This window comes from Pleurodeles waltl, chromosome 8, assembly GCF_031143425.1.
Source record: "Pleurodeles waltl isolate 20211129_DDA chromosome 8, aPleWal1.hap1.20221129, whole genome shotgun sequence".
NCBI classification, from domain to species: Eukaryota; Metazoa; Chordata; class Amphibia; order Caudata; family Salamandridae; genus Pleurodeles; species Pleurodeles waltl.
Window position 1 is genome coordinate 1260545372 of NC_090447.1, and position 18597 is coordinate 1260563968.

General features: G+C 44.2%; 1 protein-coding gene across 4 annotated transcripts in view; it reads right to left on the minus strand.

The window, feature by feature from the left end:
- Window positions 1-18597, minus strand: part of USPL1 (ubiquitin specific peptidase like 1) — a 357088-nt gene that overhangs the window by 309564 nt on the left and 28927 nt on the right. For all 4 annotated transcript variants that reach the window (XM_069202190.1, XM_069202189.1, XM_069202188.1 and 1 more), the window contains 3 exons: window positions 15040-15168; window positions 11514-12210; window positions 9410-9523 (listed from right to left, as the gene is read on the minus strand). In XM_069202190.1, the coding sequence (XP_069058291.1) occupies window positions 9410-9523; window positions 11514-12210; window positions 15040-15168 (940 nt within the window). The remainder of the gene's footprint in view (window positions 1-9409; window positions 9524-11513; window positions 12211-15039; window positions 15169-18597) is intronic.

The window sequence follows — 18597 nt, forward strand, 5'->3', positions numbered from 1 at the left end:
AAGAAAGAAAGAAAGAAAGAAAGAAAGAAAGAAAGAAAGAAAGAAAGAAAGAAAGAAAGAAAGAAAGAAAGAAAGAAAGAAAGAAAGAAAGAAAGAAAGAAAGAAAGAAAGAAAGAAAGAAAGAAAGAAAGAAAGAAAGAAAGAAAGAAAGAAAGAAAGAAAGAAAGAACAGATACTTTCTTCTGCAGAACTTTTTCACCATTTTCCCCAAGAAGTCCCATACTTTAGATGTATTTTGGCTAATTTCTTGGTCTCCTCCAAGGAAATCGATAAACCATGTGTACCGTTAGAATCCCCACGATATTGAGAAGAAAAAAAAAAGAAGGCAAAGTTGGTGTGGATAGCTTATGCGGCAAGGCAAGATTTTAGCATCTTGTATTAGGCTAGAAGAACGAGTTACTTACCTTCGGCAATGACTTATCTGGTGGATACATTAGCTACCTGTGGATTCCTCACCTATTGAATACTCCTTGCGCCAGCATCCGACGGAAATCTTCTTGCTAGCTTCTGCACGTCGACGAGGACGTCACAATTGCCCACGCGACGCCGTCTGACGTCAGACAGACAATAAGAGGTCCTCGCCAACGTCCCGACGTCAGTACCAACATTTTTTTACGTGCCCAAGACGAATAGGCCACTGAGACAATCAAATAACAATATTTAATAACATTCAAGATAAAAACATCATTCTAAAAACTCTATTATTAATTTTTTTAAATACATAAATAAATATATACAGAATATGTACAATCCCTCAAATACCAAGAGGAGCACACCCAAGAATAACTTGGGTAGACCAGACAGGCAACGGGGAGGTGGGTGGTACCGTGAGGAATCCACAGGTAGCTAATGTATCCACCAGAAAAGTCGTTACCGAAGGTAAGTAACTCGTTCTTCTGATGGATACAACTACCTGTGGATTCCTCACCTATTGAATAGAGTCCCAAAGCAGTACCGCACTCGGTGGAGGGTGCCTGAATGGTCAAACCAAGAAATCCTGCAGCACCGACCGTGCAAAATGGCCATCCCTCCTAACCTCCGAATCCAAGCAGTAATGCTTCGCAAAAGTGTGGAGGGATGACTAAGTTGCGGCCTTGCAGATGTCGACCACTAGCCAAGGCTGAAGAGGCCGACTTAGCTCTGGTGGAATGAGCTCTTATTCCATCAGGGGGTTCCTTCTTTGCAAGAGAATAACACAGTTTAATGCAAAGAATGACCCACCTGGATATTGTTCTCTTTTGGACTGCCCTTCCTCTTTTCTTTCCCATGCACCCGATGAAGAGTTGATCCTCCAACCTGAAATCCTTTGTTCTGTTCACATAGAAGCTCAGCGCTCTCCTCGGGTCTAAGCGGTGTAGTCTTTCTTCTTCTTTCGAAGGATGAGGTGGAGGATAAAACGAGGAAAGAGTAATTGTTTGGGCCATAAGAAAGGGTGAAACAACCTTCGGCAGGAAAGCAGCCTTGGTCCTCAACACCACCTTATCCCCATAAAAAGATGTGTAAGGGGGTTTAACAAATAGAGCCTGCAGCTCACTCGCTCATCTTGCGGAAGTAATTGCAACAAGGAAAACAGTCTTCAGAACCAATAACCTTAAAGGGCAAGAGTGCATAGGCTCAAACAGTGAACCCATAAGAAAAGTCAAGACTAGGTTTAGATCCCACTGAGGCATAATGAAAGGAGTGGGAGGAAATTTATTAATGAGACCTTTTAAAAATCGTAGTACTATAGGGGATTTAAATAAAGACGGCTGGTCCGGAAGACATAGAAAGGCTGACAGGGCAGATAAATATCCCTTGCCTGTAGCCACTGCACAACCCCTCTGTGCCAGGGACAAAGCAAAAGACAAGATATCCGATAAGTGGGCACGTAAGGGATCAATTTGTTTCTCTCCACACCAAATCACAAATTTAGCCCATCTGCTAGCGTAGATCGATTTAGTGGAGTGTCGCCTGGCCGATAAAATAACATCCACTACCTCAGATGGGAGAGAAAAGGAACTCAGGTTGCCCCGTTCAATCTCCAGGCATGAAGGTGCAGGCTCTGGAGGTGGGGGTGTAAAACCTGCCCCTGCGACTGCAAGAGGAGGTCTGCCCTGAGAGGGAGACGGAGCAGGGGCACAGAGAGAGTTGGAGAAGATCCGAATACCATACCCTCCTTGGCCAATCCGGAGCTATTAAGATGACTTGGGCCCGGTCTTGGCGAATTTTCCTCAGAACTCGAGGAATCAAAGGTATGGGGGGGTAACGCGTAAAGCAACTGGTTGCGGCAGGTCATCTGAAACGCGCCCCCCAACGCTCCTTGTACCGGATACTGGAGGGTGCAGAATAACGGGCAGTGCGAGTTCTCCCGAGTGGCAAACAGATCTATCCGAGGGATCCCCCACATCTGGAAGATTCGACAGACTTGATCTGGATGGAGACGCCACTCGTGATCGGTCGAGAAATGACTGTGACTGTCCGCACGCACAAGACTCCGGCCAGATGATTTGCTACCAAGCAAATGTGATGATCCCTTGCCCAGGACCATAGCCGTAGAGCTTCTCTGCAGAGAAGGTACGACCCTACTCCTCCCTGTTTGTTTATATACCACATCGCAGTAGTATTGTCCGTCAGGACCTGAACCGACTGACCGCGAAGTGATGGGAGGAAGGCCTTGAGTGCAAGACGTATAGCCCGCAACTCCAACCGATTTATATGAAACATCTGTTCCACTGGAGACCAAAGACCTTGGATCTCCAGGTCCCCCGATGAGCTCCCCACCCTAGAGGGGAAGCATCCGTTATTACTGTGGCCACCGGCAGAGTTTGCGAGAACGGCCTTCCTCGGGAAAGATTGCCGTACGTAATACACCATTTTAAATCCGCAGCAGCAACCCATGGAGATCTTCACCGATCCCTCGAGATCCCCTTTGTGTTGAGACCACTGCTTCCGGAGGCACCACTAAAGAGCCCTCATGTGCCAGCGAGCGTGAGTGACCAGCAGAATGCAAGAAGCAAACAGACCGAGCAGACGAAGGACCTTGAGGACTGGAACGACCGCTCCACTTTGAAACATTCGAACCAACCCCTGAATGTCCTGAATCCGCTGAGCCGGAGGAAAGGAGCGACTCAATGTTGTATCCAGTACTGCCCCTATGAACAGGAGGCGCTGAGAAGGCTCTAGGTGATATTTGGGCACATTCACTGAAAAACCAAGGTCGAACAACAACTGGGTTGTCGACTGAAGGTGATGCAACACAAGCTCCGGAGACTTGGCTTTGATCAACCAGTCGTCCAGGTAAGGAAATACTGCTATCCCCTTCCTTCTGAGCTCTGCCACAACCGACATCACCTTTTCGAAGACTCGGGGTGCTGAAGTAAGACCAAATGGAAGGACCGCAAACTGCTAGTGCTGCGACCCCACCACAAACCGGAGATACTTCCTGTGCAACTTGAGTATTGGGATATGAAAGTAAGCATGCTGTAAGTCGACCGATACCATCCAATCTCCATCGTTCAGCGCCAAAAGCACCTGAGCTAGGATCAGCATCTTGAACTTCTCCTGTTTGAGGAACCAATTCAAGATCCTCAGGTCCAGGATTGGCCTCAACCGACCATCCTTCTTGGGGATCAGGAAGTATCTTGAGTAACAACCCTGACCCCTCTCCTGCTCTGGCACCAACTCCACCGCACCTTTTGAAAGGAGAACTTGAACCTCCTGTTCTAGTAACAGGAGATGCTCTTCTGAACAGTAGGATGGGCGGGTGGGATGGGGGGAGGAAACTCCCGAAAGGGAAGGGCATAGCCTTTCCCCACAATGCTGATGACCCAGGAGTCTGATGTTATAACCTCCCACTTGCAGAGAAAGTTCAATAACCTCCCCGCTACAGGAGTGGTGTGAGAAGGAATTGGTGGAAGGCTAAGGCTGCTTCCCATGCTGCACCTCTCCAGAGGCAAGAGGAAGAGGCAGAGTGCTGCTGGGCGGCTCCCCTGGTTCGGACCCTACCCCTCCCCCTGTAGGATCTATAGGAGAGAGCAGAGGCGGGTTGTTGCTGAAATCCCCTCGAAAGGAGGAGGAGGAACCACGACCAAACCCCCTAAACCTTCTAAAAAGTCTGGAGGAAACCGAGGAGGAGGCCTGCAAGCCTAAAGACTTCGCCGTGGCCCTACTCTCCTTAAACCTCTCTAGTGCAGAGTCCGCCTTGGAGCCAAAAAGTGTATCCCCATCGAAGGGAAGGTCCAAGAGGGTTGACTGTACATCGGACGAGAAACCAGAGCTACGAAGCCAGGCTTGCCTCCTTGTAGCAACAGCAGTACCCATAGCCCTGGCTACAGAGTCAGTTGTATCCAGTTCTGACTGAATTACTTGGGTTGCCACTGCTTGAACATCAGAAACTAGGCTCATCACCTCTTGAGGCACTCCAGTATGAGACAACTTTATTTCGTCCATCAGGGCGTAAATGTATCTCCCTAAAATACATGTAGCATTTGTGGATTTCAAAGCCATGCTACATGACGAAAAAGCCTTTTTTGAAGAAAGGTCCATCTTCTTTGAGTCTCTGTCCGATGGCACAGCTGGAAATGAACCTGGGGCAGACCTGGATGAACATGAAGCCTGAACCACCAGGCTTTCAGGGGTTGGGTGCCTGGAGAGGAAGCCTGGGTCAGCAGGAGCTACTTGATATCTTCGAGCCACCGATCTGTTCACTGCCGAAGATGACACCGGCTTCTTCCATATTTCCAGGATTGGATCCAACAGAGCCTCGTTAAAAGGCAGAAGTGGCTCTGCAGTTGTTGAAGCAGGATGCAATACTTCTGTTAAAATATTAGGCTTAGGCTCAGACACCGGCAAAGGGAGGTCTAAAAAATCAGCTGCTTTCTTAATGACTGGATGAAATGTTGCAGCCTCCTCCATATACTCTCCAGGTGATGTCAAGTCCCATTCTGGAGAGGTGTCCAGACCACTGGCTGTGTCTAAACCATGGAGGTCTCCTTGAGATTCCTCAATCTCTCCTTCCTCTAACGCTTGTCTCCGATATTCTTGCTCCTCAAGTAGGCGAAGAGCAAGCCTCCTCGAGTGTAACCTTTCCTCAATCCTAGGCTCGAAATGGCTTCAGCAGACGTCGAAGCTTGACTCCGATCCTCGGATCCATCAGACGCTGGATCCATCGGCGCCATGGATTTCTTCGGCATCGAACGAGGCGAAGGGCGGATAGGAGACTGTTCCGGTGCCGGAGCCACAGGTCTACTCGGCGTCACCGGCTGAGAGGCTGACGCCGACGCCATAGGCGCCGGCGCAGAGCCCACATTTCCCATGGGAAGGAAGGGCATAAAAGGTGCCGGTCGTAACGGAGCCGGAGCACCCATGTTGAAGGCCAATGGGCCCAAAGGACCAGCCGGTCCACCACCTGGAGCCATCTGCTGAAAAATTGAGAACATCGCATTCAAGAATGCAGAACTGTCGGCTCCAGGGGCCGGGAAAGCCAGGTACTGAGGAGACTGGGTTGGAGGCGACATCGGCGCCGGTCCCAGCGTCTGTGAAGCTGGAGAGAACTCTTGACGCCGAGGAACCTCAAATACCGAAGGAGGATTTACAGGCGACGTCAGAGATGTTGGTGATGTAAGCGGCGGCTGGGGAGAGATGGTGGGACTCACTTCCCATGTCTTCCGGCGTCGAGCTGAAGGCGACCTCGAACGAGTTGTCTCCCTACTCGACCGGCGCCGAGATTCGACGACGCCGGGAGTCACGATGACGCCGATGCGACTTCGAAGATGACTTGCAATGATGTCGCTTTTCTTAGACTTCGCCAAAAAGAGCTTTGCTTCTCGCTCTTTTAAGGCCTTTGGATTCATCCGTTGACAAAAGTCACATTTGTCAACGTCGTGGTCGGAGCTAAGACACCACAAACAGTCAGTATGTGGGTCCGTAACCGCCATCTTGCCACCGCACTCATTGCAGGGCTTGAATCCGGATTTTCTTTGCGACATTCTATCTTTTCTCAAAGAAGAAAGAGCAAAAATAACATTAACTACGTCGAGTAGTAACAGCAGCTCCCTCGAAGAATAACAGCCATTCGAATGGCACGGAAAAAAGGGAACGGACGTCGGCGAGGACCTCTTATTGCCTGTATGACGTCAGACGGCGTCGCGTGGGCAATTGCGACGTCCTTGTCGACGTGCAGAAGCTAGGAAGAAGATTTCCTCGGATGCTGGCGCAAGGTGAGTATTCAATAGGCGAGGAATCCACAGGTAGTTGTATCCATCAGAAGAGGTTTATTCACCACAGAAGCACCTCGCTAAACCTCAGTCTTCTGGCAGGCTCTTGGAAGCCACGGGCTGCAGCCTTGAGCTTGGATCTGGAGAATATTTTCAGCGCGCAGTGGTGGGATTATTTAGTCAAAGTTTGTCATTCTGGCCTTGGTTCCCAGGCTATTTGTATAATTCATATCATATATTCAAATCCTACAGTCCATGTCTGACTGGACAAACTTGTCTCTCCCACATTTGACATCTCAAGGGGGCACACCAGGGCTGTCTGCTCTCCCCTTGCGCTTTACCCTAGTCATGGAGCCCTTGGCAGTACGGATTAGAACAAAGGATGCAGCCTAGGGCATTCCTCTTCCTGATTGAACTCATGCAGCGTCACTTTACGCTGACGACATTCTAATATAACCAGACACTAACAAGGCAGCACCTCCAAGTTGGCCTCAATATTCAGGAGCCTTCACTACCGCTCCAGCTTTTGAATCAATTAGACGAAGGCCTGCATTTTTCCACTGGTGGCTGGCATCCAGGAGGATCATTTAGAGCTGGGAGGAAGGCCCCTTCGCTGGGAGGGAGCAACCCCCCCACTGACTGGAGATTAGGGTCTAAAAGAAAAGACTTGCTGGATGGCAACCTCACTCGCACAGTGACAAACATGATTATTACAATCCCTTCAAGATTTTTTCGCAACATTGTCAAATTCCTCAATAACCTCATATGGCATACAGGAAGACAAAGTCACCCTTGCCAAGCTTCTACTTCCATCTGACTAGGGAGGGCAGAGTATACCCCCATTTTGAATGAGAACTGCTTGAGCAAGTTCTAGCTGCTTTCAGAGGACTTAAATGGTCTCCTATAAACTGGCACCTCAGACAATTTTCTGCCAGTTACGGGTCGCATAAGGTGCTATTCCTGTGCTATACACCTCACTAGGCCTGCACTCCCTTATGCTCTAGCCATTCCTCTTCTGCGTTTCACAGGACCAGAAGAGCCCCTTGAGCAGCAACAACTAACCAACTGGTGCATAGCTAACTTGAAGACGCTAGGAGATCTGTTCCAGGACAAGAGTTTCCTTACATTTCAAGAACTCGCCAGAACAGTTTGACCTTCAAGGCCAATTCTTAGAGCACCACACCATACAACAATACAAGCTCTTCTGTGACATTTTGCTATAGCTGAGTGATATACGTGTATTAATGGAAAACGAAAACTGAGAAACCACATTAGAGGAAACCAAATCATGGAAAACCAATATTAAGAAAAGTCATGTTAAGGAAATAAAAAAATAAAATAAAAAAAACGAACATTAAAAGGAAACATTTTAAAGGAACAATAATTTCAAGAAAAAAACTTGGGTTAAGTTTAGGACTACTGTGAGTTTTTGCTATTCATGAATGAATAATGTTTAAGGTGATGAGGTGTCAAGATTAATTGGAGTTCAGGTATAAAAAAGATTTTTAGGGTTTGCAGATGGATGGAGAGTAGTGGTGGTAAGGTGTTTTTAGATTTCTGAGACAGGTTGATATTGAGGGTGTTGAGGGGCTTTAGGGTTCATTGTTGGGCAGAATGTATGGCTGGTGAGGGTTTTAAGGTACAATTACGGGTAGAGGCTGGAATGGTGAACTTTCTTGGGTTCAGGATGGCCGTGAGGGGTTTTAGTGATTCAGGGATGGGTGGAGTTTAGATATAGAAAGGGTATTTTTAAGGTTCGGGGATTAGTAATTTAGAGTGATGAGGCGTTCTCTTGGGTCATGGATGGCTGGTGTTTAAGGGAGGCGAGGAATTTTAGGGTTCAGGGATGGGTGGAGTTTTGGTGTGCTGAGGTGGTTAGGGGTATCGGATGGGTGGGGGTTCAGGCATTGAAAGTGTTTTTAGAGTTCAGGAATGGGTGCAGTAGTGGGACATGACAATCTCCCAGAAATAGCCTTGAGAAAGTCCAAGGACTGAACGAAACACGTCGGCTCAATCATCAGTATTTCATCCCATGTCTGGCTTTAAGTTGAATTATCTGTATCAGAACAACTACTATTTGTTGTCGTATGTACCAAGAGGAAGTGAACAAACCAATCGATTACAACATTAACAACTGTACTTTGACTGTTAAAGGAACACTCTATGGTCACAAATCTAGAACATGGATTATATTGATTTATGATAGAGTATCAATCTCACAAATTTTATTATGTTTACATGTATTTTGAGTGCTTAGTCTGTGAATTTTGTGTAGTTCTTGAGCTACGATCAAATGAGTTGAAGCAGAGGGCTGCGCTCCCCCACTCCTCACACAGAGATGCACAAAGGCCATTTGCAGACATCGCATAGCTGCCAGCTGGAACTTGTTTCTACACACTCGGAGGACCCCACTCACAGGACTAGACTCATCTCAGTAATTCCCCTTCTATCCTTGTTGTCCAGTCAGCCCCACCCCCCCCTTCAGCCATGACTTCCACCAAGTGCTCCTTCTGGGTGTGATGCCTCCCAACCCATGCAAGAGATCATATTCATTCACAACTCTTCATGCTTTCTTTACCCGTAGAATAATTAGATTTTAATCAACTACACACTTGTCATGTACAGAGCCTCACCAGTAGCTCCCACTCTGCTCTGTACTATTCCCTACAATCCCTAGTTTTAGCATAAAAAACTTTTTTTTTTGGGTTATTGCTCTTTTGTGGAGCTATGTGCACCATAACCAAGGTACACATTATGTTCAGGACAAGTGAAATAGACCTTGAAAAATACTTTTGTAAAACGTATCTATGATCTTTTAAGAATACACTGGAAATCCTAAAAGTGTATACTACTAATACAGTATGGAATTTAAAATGCCAATAAAGTTTAAAAGATTTTTAAAAATACCGTCTTAAAGATATACTCTCCCCCCCACCCATCCAAAAAAATTAAATGGCAGGATTGCACGTTGCCTAACAATCATCAAAATTGCAAAACATTACTTTTTACATCAGATACAAGACTGTGGCAATAAGCACTACATAAAAAATAAATTTGACCTGTGCACCAACAAATTAAAATACAAGACTATTGTTCTGACAAACTTAGAAATGTAGGCAAAGTATGTTGCTACTTTAATTTAAGCAACATGGAGTGTATCATCTGACAAGTAGATACAAAACGGCCATTTCATCTAAATTTGGTTAACCTCTTACCAAGTTCGCACTTCAGTTGAGGCTGAAGTAGATCAAAAATTTTATTTCGGATGTCATTCAAGTGCTTCTCTGCCTGATCCAAAACCTCTAAGGAAACCTCCGGAGGATCCCCCTCTGAAAAACATCAGAAGACAAAATACACTGAAAGTCAAATGGCAACTAGTTTAGAACAGTTGTGTAGGTCCTCGAGTGTAGCTAAAAATACTGAATACCCCAAATAGTTGAAGGGGCGGTGCATCTTTTCTGTATATAGCAATGAGATAAAAAAATAAAAAAATACATTAAAAAAAATAAAAAAAAGCCACACTGATGAATACATTTGGCAATAGTCAAACTTGAATATTTGCCCCCGATGTAAAAATTAGAACCCCAAACACTGCTGCTTCAATGAGCACCATTTTTAGGTTTCGCCAACACTGTTTAGCCGTCTGGCGTGACCTGAAAGGTGCCACGGATCAATGCTATTCAGCCATTGACTTTTTGGAGAAACCCTGCTTCAGGCATTGGATAGAGGGAGCTGTTAGTCACATTTTGGATCAAGGCAACATTTCCCAGATATTTAGATATTTTTATGTGGTTCTTATGACTGGGTACTTACCCTCCAACTAATATGGAAGAAGACTGCAGAATGTCTCCCTCGTCTGATGCAGTTACATTCAGTATATCATGCTCTAAAATCTGCGCTACAACAGTCACCAGTGCACACAAAGAGGGTGCTCCATGCCTGTGCAGCCTACTCCCTACACAGGAATGTTAACGAGATAGCAGTCAACAGGCATCTGCCAGCAATACCACTCTAGATTCATGGACAAGAGCTTAAAATTACCGAAGTAACCATTCCCTTCAAATGAATTAAGCATAACTCAGTGACCTTGACTGCCATCAATACTCTGCAATATTCATGATAAGAGCAGAAAGTAACAAGGCACTTTTAATGATCAAGTCAGCAAACCTGCAGTGTCTGCTTTGACAAATCTGCCCAATGTGGGACATAACCAATCCCAAGTAGTGATGGACTATACACATAAAAAGCTGCCTGTAAAGCAGAAGCATCCTTAAGCTCCCCTGCTAGCCTTAAAATAAAAATGTCAAATAAAAAGAAAAGTAGTCTTTGTTTAGTGCTTAAGAATTATAAAGTGCCCCCAGAGCTAAAAATCAAATCATGCATTATGTAAACCATATTCGCTTAAGAGCTTAGATGGGGCTTAAGCAGATGAAGCACCCCTACATAACTCAGCTAAAGAGGCTTCATAGAAAGGGTCCCTCCAGATTAATTTTCCTAAATCGCAGCCCTGTGCCTCTGTTTATATTTACCATGTTATTAAAATCTGCATTACATTAATAAGGGAATGGACTCACTGAAAACTAAAAACGGTAAGTCAGAACCCTACTTGATGCAGGTAGACAATAGGAGCAATATTTTGTTTTGTCTCGGTCATGCACAGTACATCACTTATTGCCTCCTTACACTTTCAACTTGCAAAAGAGAAAGATGACTCATAGCCATGTGATAATTTATTTAGACAAACTATGCATTTTTATTTTTGGCTGCCATAATGAAGACCCTAATAGTTTTTATACATTGTCTGTTTTAAAGGAATGCCAAATCAGGGACCGACGCTCAGCCATTTAATTTATTTTTCTACTACAGGACTCCCTGATTAGGTTTGCTGTGGAAGGTTTTTGATTATGGCAGTTGGTACATGAAAGCATTTGATATTGCATAGCAATTACATTTTTAGTGCTCTGTAATGTTTTCCTTGTGCTGGGGATTGATTTTCATTTTAGATATTAATTTCTCTAGGTGGTGTGTCTTTTCTTTTTAAAGAAGACTTGACAGTGTTTTATCTTATGCAAATATTACTGCAATAATCTAGGAAAATACTGAACCCACCAAACGACGAAGTAAATAAAGATCAAACAATTTTTTCAGTTTAGACACTGCTTTCCCCAAAACGAACCTCAGACAGTATTGTGACTGCTAACTATACCATACAACGATCTGGAACAATGCATGTCCACATACAAAAACAATTTTATTTTAATGTCAGATCAAACTGTAGAGTTCGAGATTAAAGCACCAAACCAACCAACTTTTACATACCTCCTCTACATCGATATGTCACCAGTGCATTTGCTTGGTTATATTTTGACAGCAATTGCTTAAAGATGGAATCTTCCTCAATGCAACCTTCAGCCACTGCCTTTTTCAGGGTTTTTAAGTGCACAAGCGATGAGAGAATGCAATCTAACCAGCAGAGAGCATCTCTGTTCCTCCACTGAAGATGGAGTGGCTTTCCCTGAAAACTGGGTACAAAGACTGCAGGTCCAGTTACAGGTGATGTTTTGATGTGTCGGAGCACTTCAGAGAACTGTTCAGTATCAGAGTTTGAGTTTTGTATAGAGCTCTGAGGAGCATTGTAGGGAATCTCAATGTTTCCTGCTGCCAAACTGTGCTCCACATCCTCAGAGGGGCTGCTTTGCTTAGGAGTATCATCTGATATAATATCAATGGCAAGTGTCTTCTGTTCAGGTGGGTTGTCATTCTGCCCAATTCCACCATCAGTGGACAAAGAAGATTCTGGGCTAACCAAAGTGATAACTTTGGGGTGTTTAACACATGGCTCGATTGAAGAACTTGTGTTTAAAGAAACTTGAGAGGCACTTCCCAGGAGCTTCCTTTTTCTTGGACTATGTTTGCTTGGGCAGCGTTTGGATGGATTTGGTGTGCTTTGATAGTTTCCCAAGTCAGCTCCAATAGTTAAGCTCTGTAGTGGTTTATGCCCCAAAGGATAAATGCACTGTAAAGAAAATGAAAAATTACATTTAAACTGTAGCCTGAATTGCATTTGCTTGCACACGGTTTGAATTTTAGAAGTTAACCAGATTATACCAGCATTTCATAACTCAAAGAAGAAATACATTTACATAATTCAAAAATGCTCAGAATGTGAACAATACGATGATTGCATTTGAGATGTATTAAATCATGTATGCAGTAGCTCTGAATTACTTAAGCCATATTCATTATTGGTTAGCTCCACTCAAGAGCTGTACTGCATGCAAATGAGTGGCATGAGATGCAAGACAGTTAAGGGAGTAAAACTGAAAAGGGTAAATATTTTCTTTACATGCATTTACAGAGATCGGTCTGTAGACAACACTCTATGTATTTAGCAGTCACAAACCAAACTGCTGGAGAGCCAGAGCCTAAACGCACAAACTTGCTTCAAAATTTCAGAATTGATTTCTTCATCATTTGATGTTCGTAACAAATTATCTGCCGCGGTCATGACTGCACTTTATTAGTGGACACTAATTCCATTCCATTCCATTTGGATGCCCATTTGCAGGTTAAGTAAGTCAGGGAATTGTATGCTAGCATTTTACGAACCCAAGGTGATAATCAGGTGCATCCTCCTCCTTTAGGACACCCACCTACTAATTCTGAATACTTATAAAAGAAAGCTTGAAAAATCTGTTTCTTTGCCTTACGTAGCAGTGCTAAAAGGAAACAACAAATTATGCATAAACCTTTTAGTTAATTTACTGGGTGTCTGCAATTGAATTAATCTTCAGGACCAGAGTGAGGATTATTATTTTTTTTATTCGCTTTAACTTACAGGCAGAAAACCTGAGCCATATCGTCAAACAGTTCCCAAAAGCCTGGAAATGGAAAACACTAATGTCATTACAATAGCCAATCACAGAAAACAACTGCTCCACACACAAAAAAAGAATGTGTTGGCAACTTATCTTTACTACATAGCTCCATTTAATAAGCACTTCTACTTGAGGTGGCATTTTTAATTTTAACAGGCCTTTTACTGAGGCATCAGAGTTGTGAGGGCGTCAGAGGTGGACTCCAGGCTGTTAAAGGTTCAATAAAAAGTCTTGTACAGCAGTCTCTCAAAGTATTCAAGGCTTCTCCACATAGGCATATGATTCTATTTGGTGTCACAATTGACCTTCATCCTCTGGTATTTTATGGATTCCAGCATCTGATGGCATGGGCTGGTTACTGGGTAATTCAGCCAATCCCATGACTTCCTAAACACTCTGTTGCTTATCCAGCAAGCATATTCCTCATGCACAGCCCAGAGAAGCTGATCCTCCTGGGGAGCGTGATCAGAAGGTGCCTAGAGATGGGTCTCGATCTCTATCAGAATTATCAGAACAAGGCTTAGCCAAGACACTAATCACTTTGCTGCATTTTCCTATTGTCATGGGTGACCCATCAGTAAATGTTTTCTGGCAGCATTTTTGTGTATTCAATTTGTGACAAGGGGAGCAAATTTCCAACCCACAGGACAGAATTGTCGTCTTTGTGATTCGAGTGTGGTATTTATTTTGCGCAAGAGATTGCCCAATGATGAAGATTTTTAGAAGAAGGCACTTTCGGCAAAGCTGGCAGTACTGCAGTGCCTAATCTTCTTATCCACTCCTAAAACGGACTGAAAAAAATATGGCTAGCAAGACTTAAAGTTTAGATTCTATTAAGGCCATAGGGACGAGAATGAGCCCACTCAGCTTTTAACTGTGATAATATGCATACTAGTTCTGTGTCAACCGAGATCACAATGTTGCTTTATTATATGGTACAGTTACACATTTAAAATAATAAAATATTGTGGAATGTTGAAATTGTTAGTAAGACCACTAGCAGACTACTGCTTTACCAGTTCGGTAACTCACTCTCATCTTTCTTTTAGGGAATGAACAGAACGAAGAATAGGGCTGATTGTTAGTTCAACAATCTTGTACGGAATACCAACAGCTTTGGCATTAAGAGGAAGCACCTATCGCTCACAGTCTTTTGAGAGTTAGGGGCTGCTACTGGTTACTGCTAACAGTGTTTTGTTTACCAATTCCTAAATATTACAACACATATTTTGATTATACAGTTAATGTTTTCAAAATTTGAAGAACAAAACTACATAATCCTCGACTCTGCGTTCTTAACATAATGTCTTTCAAATCAGTCTAACAGTGAAAACTACATGGTGCAATACTCTGTTGCAAGTAAAATAAACATAGGTTCTAGGAAGGTGTACAACTCAGTCTCATTTTGCTTAGACAAACAAACTGGCCACCTGCTGCAAAAACATAGAAAAATAAACCATGGAAGTGTTCAGATTGTATTTGGTCTTTCTAGTAAAAGTGTATTAATTCCACATTATGTCCTAATTGGCTCTAAAACTTGCCAGCCATTTCATCAATTTGATAGCAATACGAATATTTATTTCTGCCTTTCAACATATCCATGATGCACCAATCCATAATATTTAAATTTAAGCAAAGGTAGCTGCTCTACATTTAAGAAAAACCGACCAAGGTGAAATACTTCTCTCATGCGATACTACCCGAAAAATAGGCATATAAAAAAATTAAAAACAATTTAAAAAAAGGACCCCGCCCTCACATGCCTGCCGTGATTTCAGGAATGTTTTAGTCTGTGGTGCTACTCTAAGAGAAGTAGTTTGGCACCTAATCATCGAGTACTTGTTTTCTGTAGAAATGACAAACCAGCATTGCAATTCCATACAATCAGGACACATTGCTATTCAGGGGATGTTCAATAGAATGACTTAAGGAGGAGTAAGAAAAAAAATATAGAACACTAAAAATACCTGTGGATTCTCACAAAGAACGATGGATTCCTTAAAACTTATGCGGTATGCGTGTAAGCTTCGAGTAAGTCCTTTTATTTCACACGCTGGACAACACTCATCTGAGGTTACCTTGCAAGATTCATAAACCTGAAAAAAGTGTTCACATAATCAAATACAGCACAAAGAGAATAACAGCAACAGTCCCTAAAGAGTTAAACAGCCTTAGTGATAAAAATCTCAAATGCTCGATGCACTCTCTCTCATCACAAAACTGGAGGAACTTGCAAATAAGACATCCACGCAGAGAGGCATTTAGATAAAGTTCACAGAATAAATGCGATAAAATGTGATAAAATGTGAAACCTTGTATGAAAAGCTAGGTTTCCTTCCACGAAGGATAATTCTCGAGCAGGATTTCTCTGCTCATATTCACTTGAGTAAATGGGTGTAAAGCACTGTTAATAGAGACCATTAAAGGGAAACAAATCTGCCTAGGTAGTGCAGCCATCTGCATGACATACTGTTACAAGTCTGTTACAATGTATACAGGATAGAAGTAATTATTTTACATCTGAAAAGTACACTCGGTCACCACACTTTTTCATGCTGAATTAAACATTTCCTAACTGTCATAACAAATCTTCAATTCTATTAAGGACACCGAGGCAAGGATTATGCTGTTCTTTCGTCACTTTATACATTAGAAACAACAAAAAACACCTTAATTTCCCAAGAAACCCTGGGAAAGGAAAACATCAGTCCAACTAATCAGCAACCTGTACTGTCCTTTAAGATACAGAGCATGCTCCTGCCTCTTCTTTTTTCCTGCAACAAAACTGCTGACTATTCTCATTCATGCTTAGATGACTTTGCCCCTACAAAGATAACGATGACGAAGGTCTGGGATCCAAGAAGGTAAAGACTCTATTAAAGGGGCAACTTTTGCAAACAAGAAAAAAAAACACCAAAGCAAAACAACATTTTGCGATCGACAATATGCAGCGTGAACCATTATGGTAGGAAACAATTCCCTACTTACATGTAATGTAGGTATCACAATACATCTGGCTGGGTGGGCTAGCAGATTGAAGGGTGGGTTAATCCTCACCTCTGTGTCTTTAATGGAATTAAAAATGTGTTAGAATAGCGAAGCGATATTAGGGACTGGTTTGAAATAAAATCTCTTAAACGTAGGGTCTGATGACCAGTCTGCCAAATTAGGGATGCCTTTCAGATGGGCTTCCAAGGCAAAGACTCTGGAGGCATAACACCTCTCACAGAGTGAGCTCCAAACATCTTAGTGTCTATGCCAGCGTATTGCTTTGCCCATCTAGCGATGGTTGGGGGAGGAAACGGCTTTGTGGGGCTTTTTTTTACGGGCAATGAGCAACTGTTGTTCTCCCTGGGGGCGAAGCACCTCCATCAAAGACTGGTATGCTTAACTGCATGTGCCACACATACCTCATAACCTCTGGAAAAACAGATTACGAGACAACAAGCAAATTACATTATGTTCTTTTGGATATATGGAAAGTAACCCTTCTGTTACATCCAAAACTCTGGCGTCTGACACCTACTCACAGGAGACCAGGCATAGCAAGGTTGCCAGTTTCGCAGAAATCTGTTTCCTTGAAGGACACTTATTAGATGGCCAGGATAGGAACAGATTTAGGACCTTGTTCAAGTCCCAAAGAATGGAGTACCTCGGTTCCAGAGGCCTGGACAGTCAAATACCTTGGAGGAGCTTGAGGCCTATAAGATGCTCACCAACTGAGTGGTCATTATGAGAGTGACCTGCAGAGATCGCGGAGCAAAAGGTGTTGGTGGGCCTATATGGCATACCTTCTGAGGCCAAGGAAGCAAGAAAATTCAAGATACTTCTGTCCCCACGGGATCCAGTTGTCGAAGACACCAATGCAACCACTGAGTCCAAGCCGATCTGTAGCACTTGATGGTGCTATCTGCCTATGCTTTGGAGAATACCAACACAGCCTGAAGGCTCCTGGTAATCCATCATGCCATAAAATGTAGCGAACCGCCCAACACTAGGGGGTAGGAATACCCCATGAGATCCTGGAGATCTCAAAACAGGGGTAGACAGACTGCCAGTTCTGATGGAACTTTCCCGGAATTTTCCAATCACCCTCGAGACCGCCACATCGAGGTGACTACCACCAGGTTTGCTTGCTGTCTCCATACATGGACAACTGCATTATCATTGGTAACGGAGGGAAGTCATATCTCTTCTCCGCTTGCCAATCCTGAAGGAAGGCATCCATCGCTCCTGCAATGAGGTCTGGTCTCCAACTGAAGTACCTAGCCAGCTGAAGGTCCAAGCGGGATGCAAAGAGGTACACTGTGAAATGTCCCCACCTAGTTTGGAGTTCCTGAAACACCAGAGGGCCCAGCTTCCAGAGGCTCACATTTTGCCAGTCTTGGGATTACCTGACCGCTACCTGGTTGGATTTCTCTGGGACTCCACCATCACAGAGATGCAAGTTTCTCCAGGCAATACACCCAAATGGTAGGAACCAGGTCTGAGAGTGTCTTGGATCTTGTTCCCTTGAAACGGTTGACATAGCGTACCGCTGCCACATTGTCCAGGTTTAGAAGGACACAGCATTACATCCAACATTTCACCGTGGAAGAGCCTGCCATCAATTTGAGCCGGTTTACATGAAGTGTCCTCAGTAGAGGACCACTTTCCGCTGGTGGCTCCCCACCCTGTGCCCCTGGCCCGGCCACAGCAGGCTTCGATATGGGCAATCCACCACCCCAGCTCCTACCTGGTTTCCGCAGACAAGGGAACTGTTTGGGAGTACATGAGCTCTCTCCAAAGGTGGAAAGCTTTCAGTCGTTGCAAGGCCAGGTAATGCAAGGGTCCTAGGAACATGGCCTATATGGAGGATGAGAGAAGGCCCACAATCCGGGATATGTGCCTGAGAGAGGTGGATGGTCTGTCTAGCATCCTCTTGAGTTTGTGTTTGATTCTGTTGAGTCTCTTGGAAGGAAGAATGAGGGTGGCTCAGAACAAGTCCACCACAAACCCCAGGGACAGTACAGATTGTGTCGGTGACATTACAGATTTGTGCTCAATGGTGGCAAATCTCAGGGACTCCAATAGGTCAACCATCATCTAGAGTTGCTCAGACAGCCTCCCTGGCATTGGCCATCCATGGAGGTCATCCAGACACAATGAGACAAATGTCCCAGGCCTGCAAATGTTCCACCACTGGTTTCATGACCTTGGTAAAGCACCATGTCGTTGAGGACAGCCTAAAGGGGAAAGTTGTGAACTCAAAGGACCAGTGGCACCACTCAAACTGTAGGAAACAACAATGTGGGGGATAGCAAGATAGGCATCCTTTGGGGCCAGACGCACCATCCAATCGTTGGGTTGCAGAAGATCTCCGAGAAGGTGAAGCTGCTCTGTCTGTGGCAGAAGACCAGCAACTCGCTGGATTCTCCGAGACGGATTATGGGATGCTTTCTACATTCCTTTTTTTCTCTCCCTTAAACCAGGAAAAAGTTACTGAGAAACACGCAGGGGTGAGGCTGTGTATGGGCAATCACCCC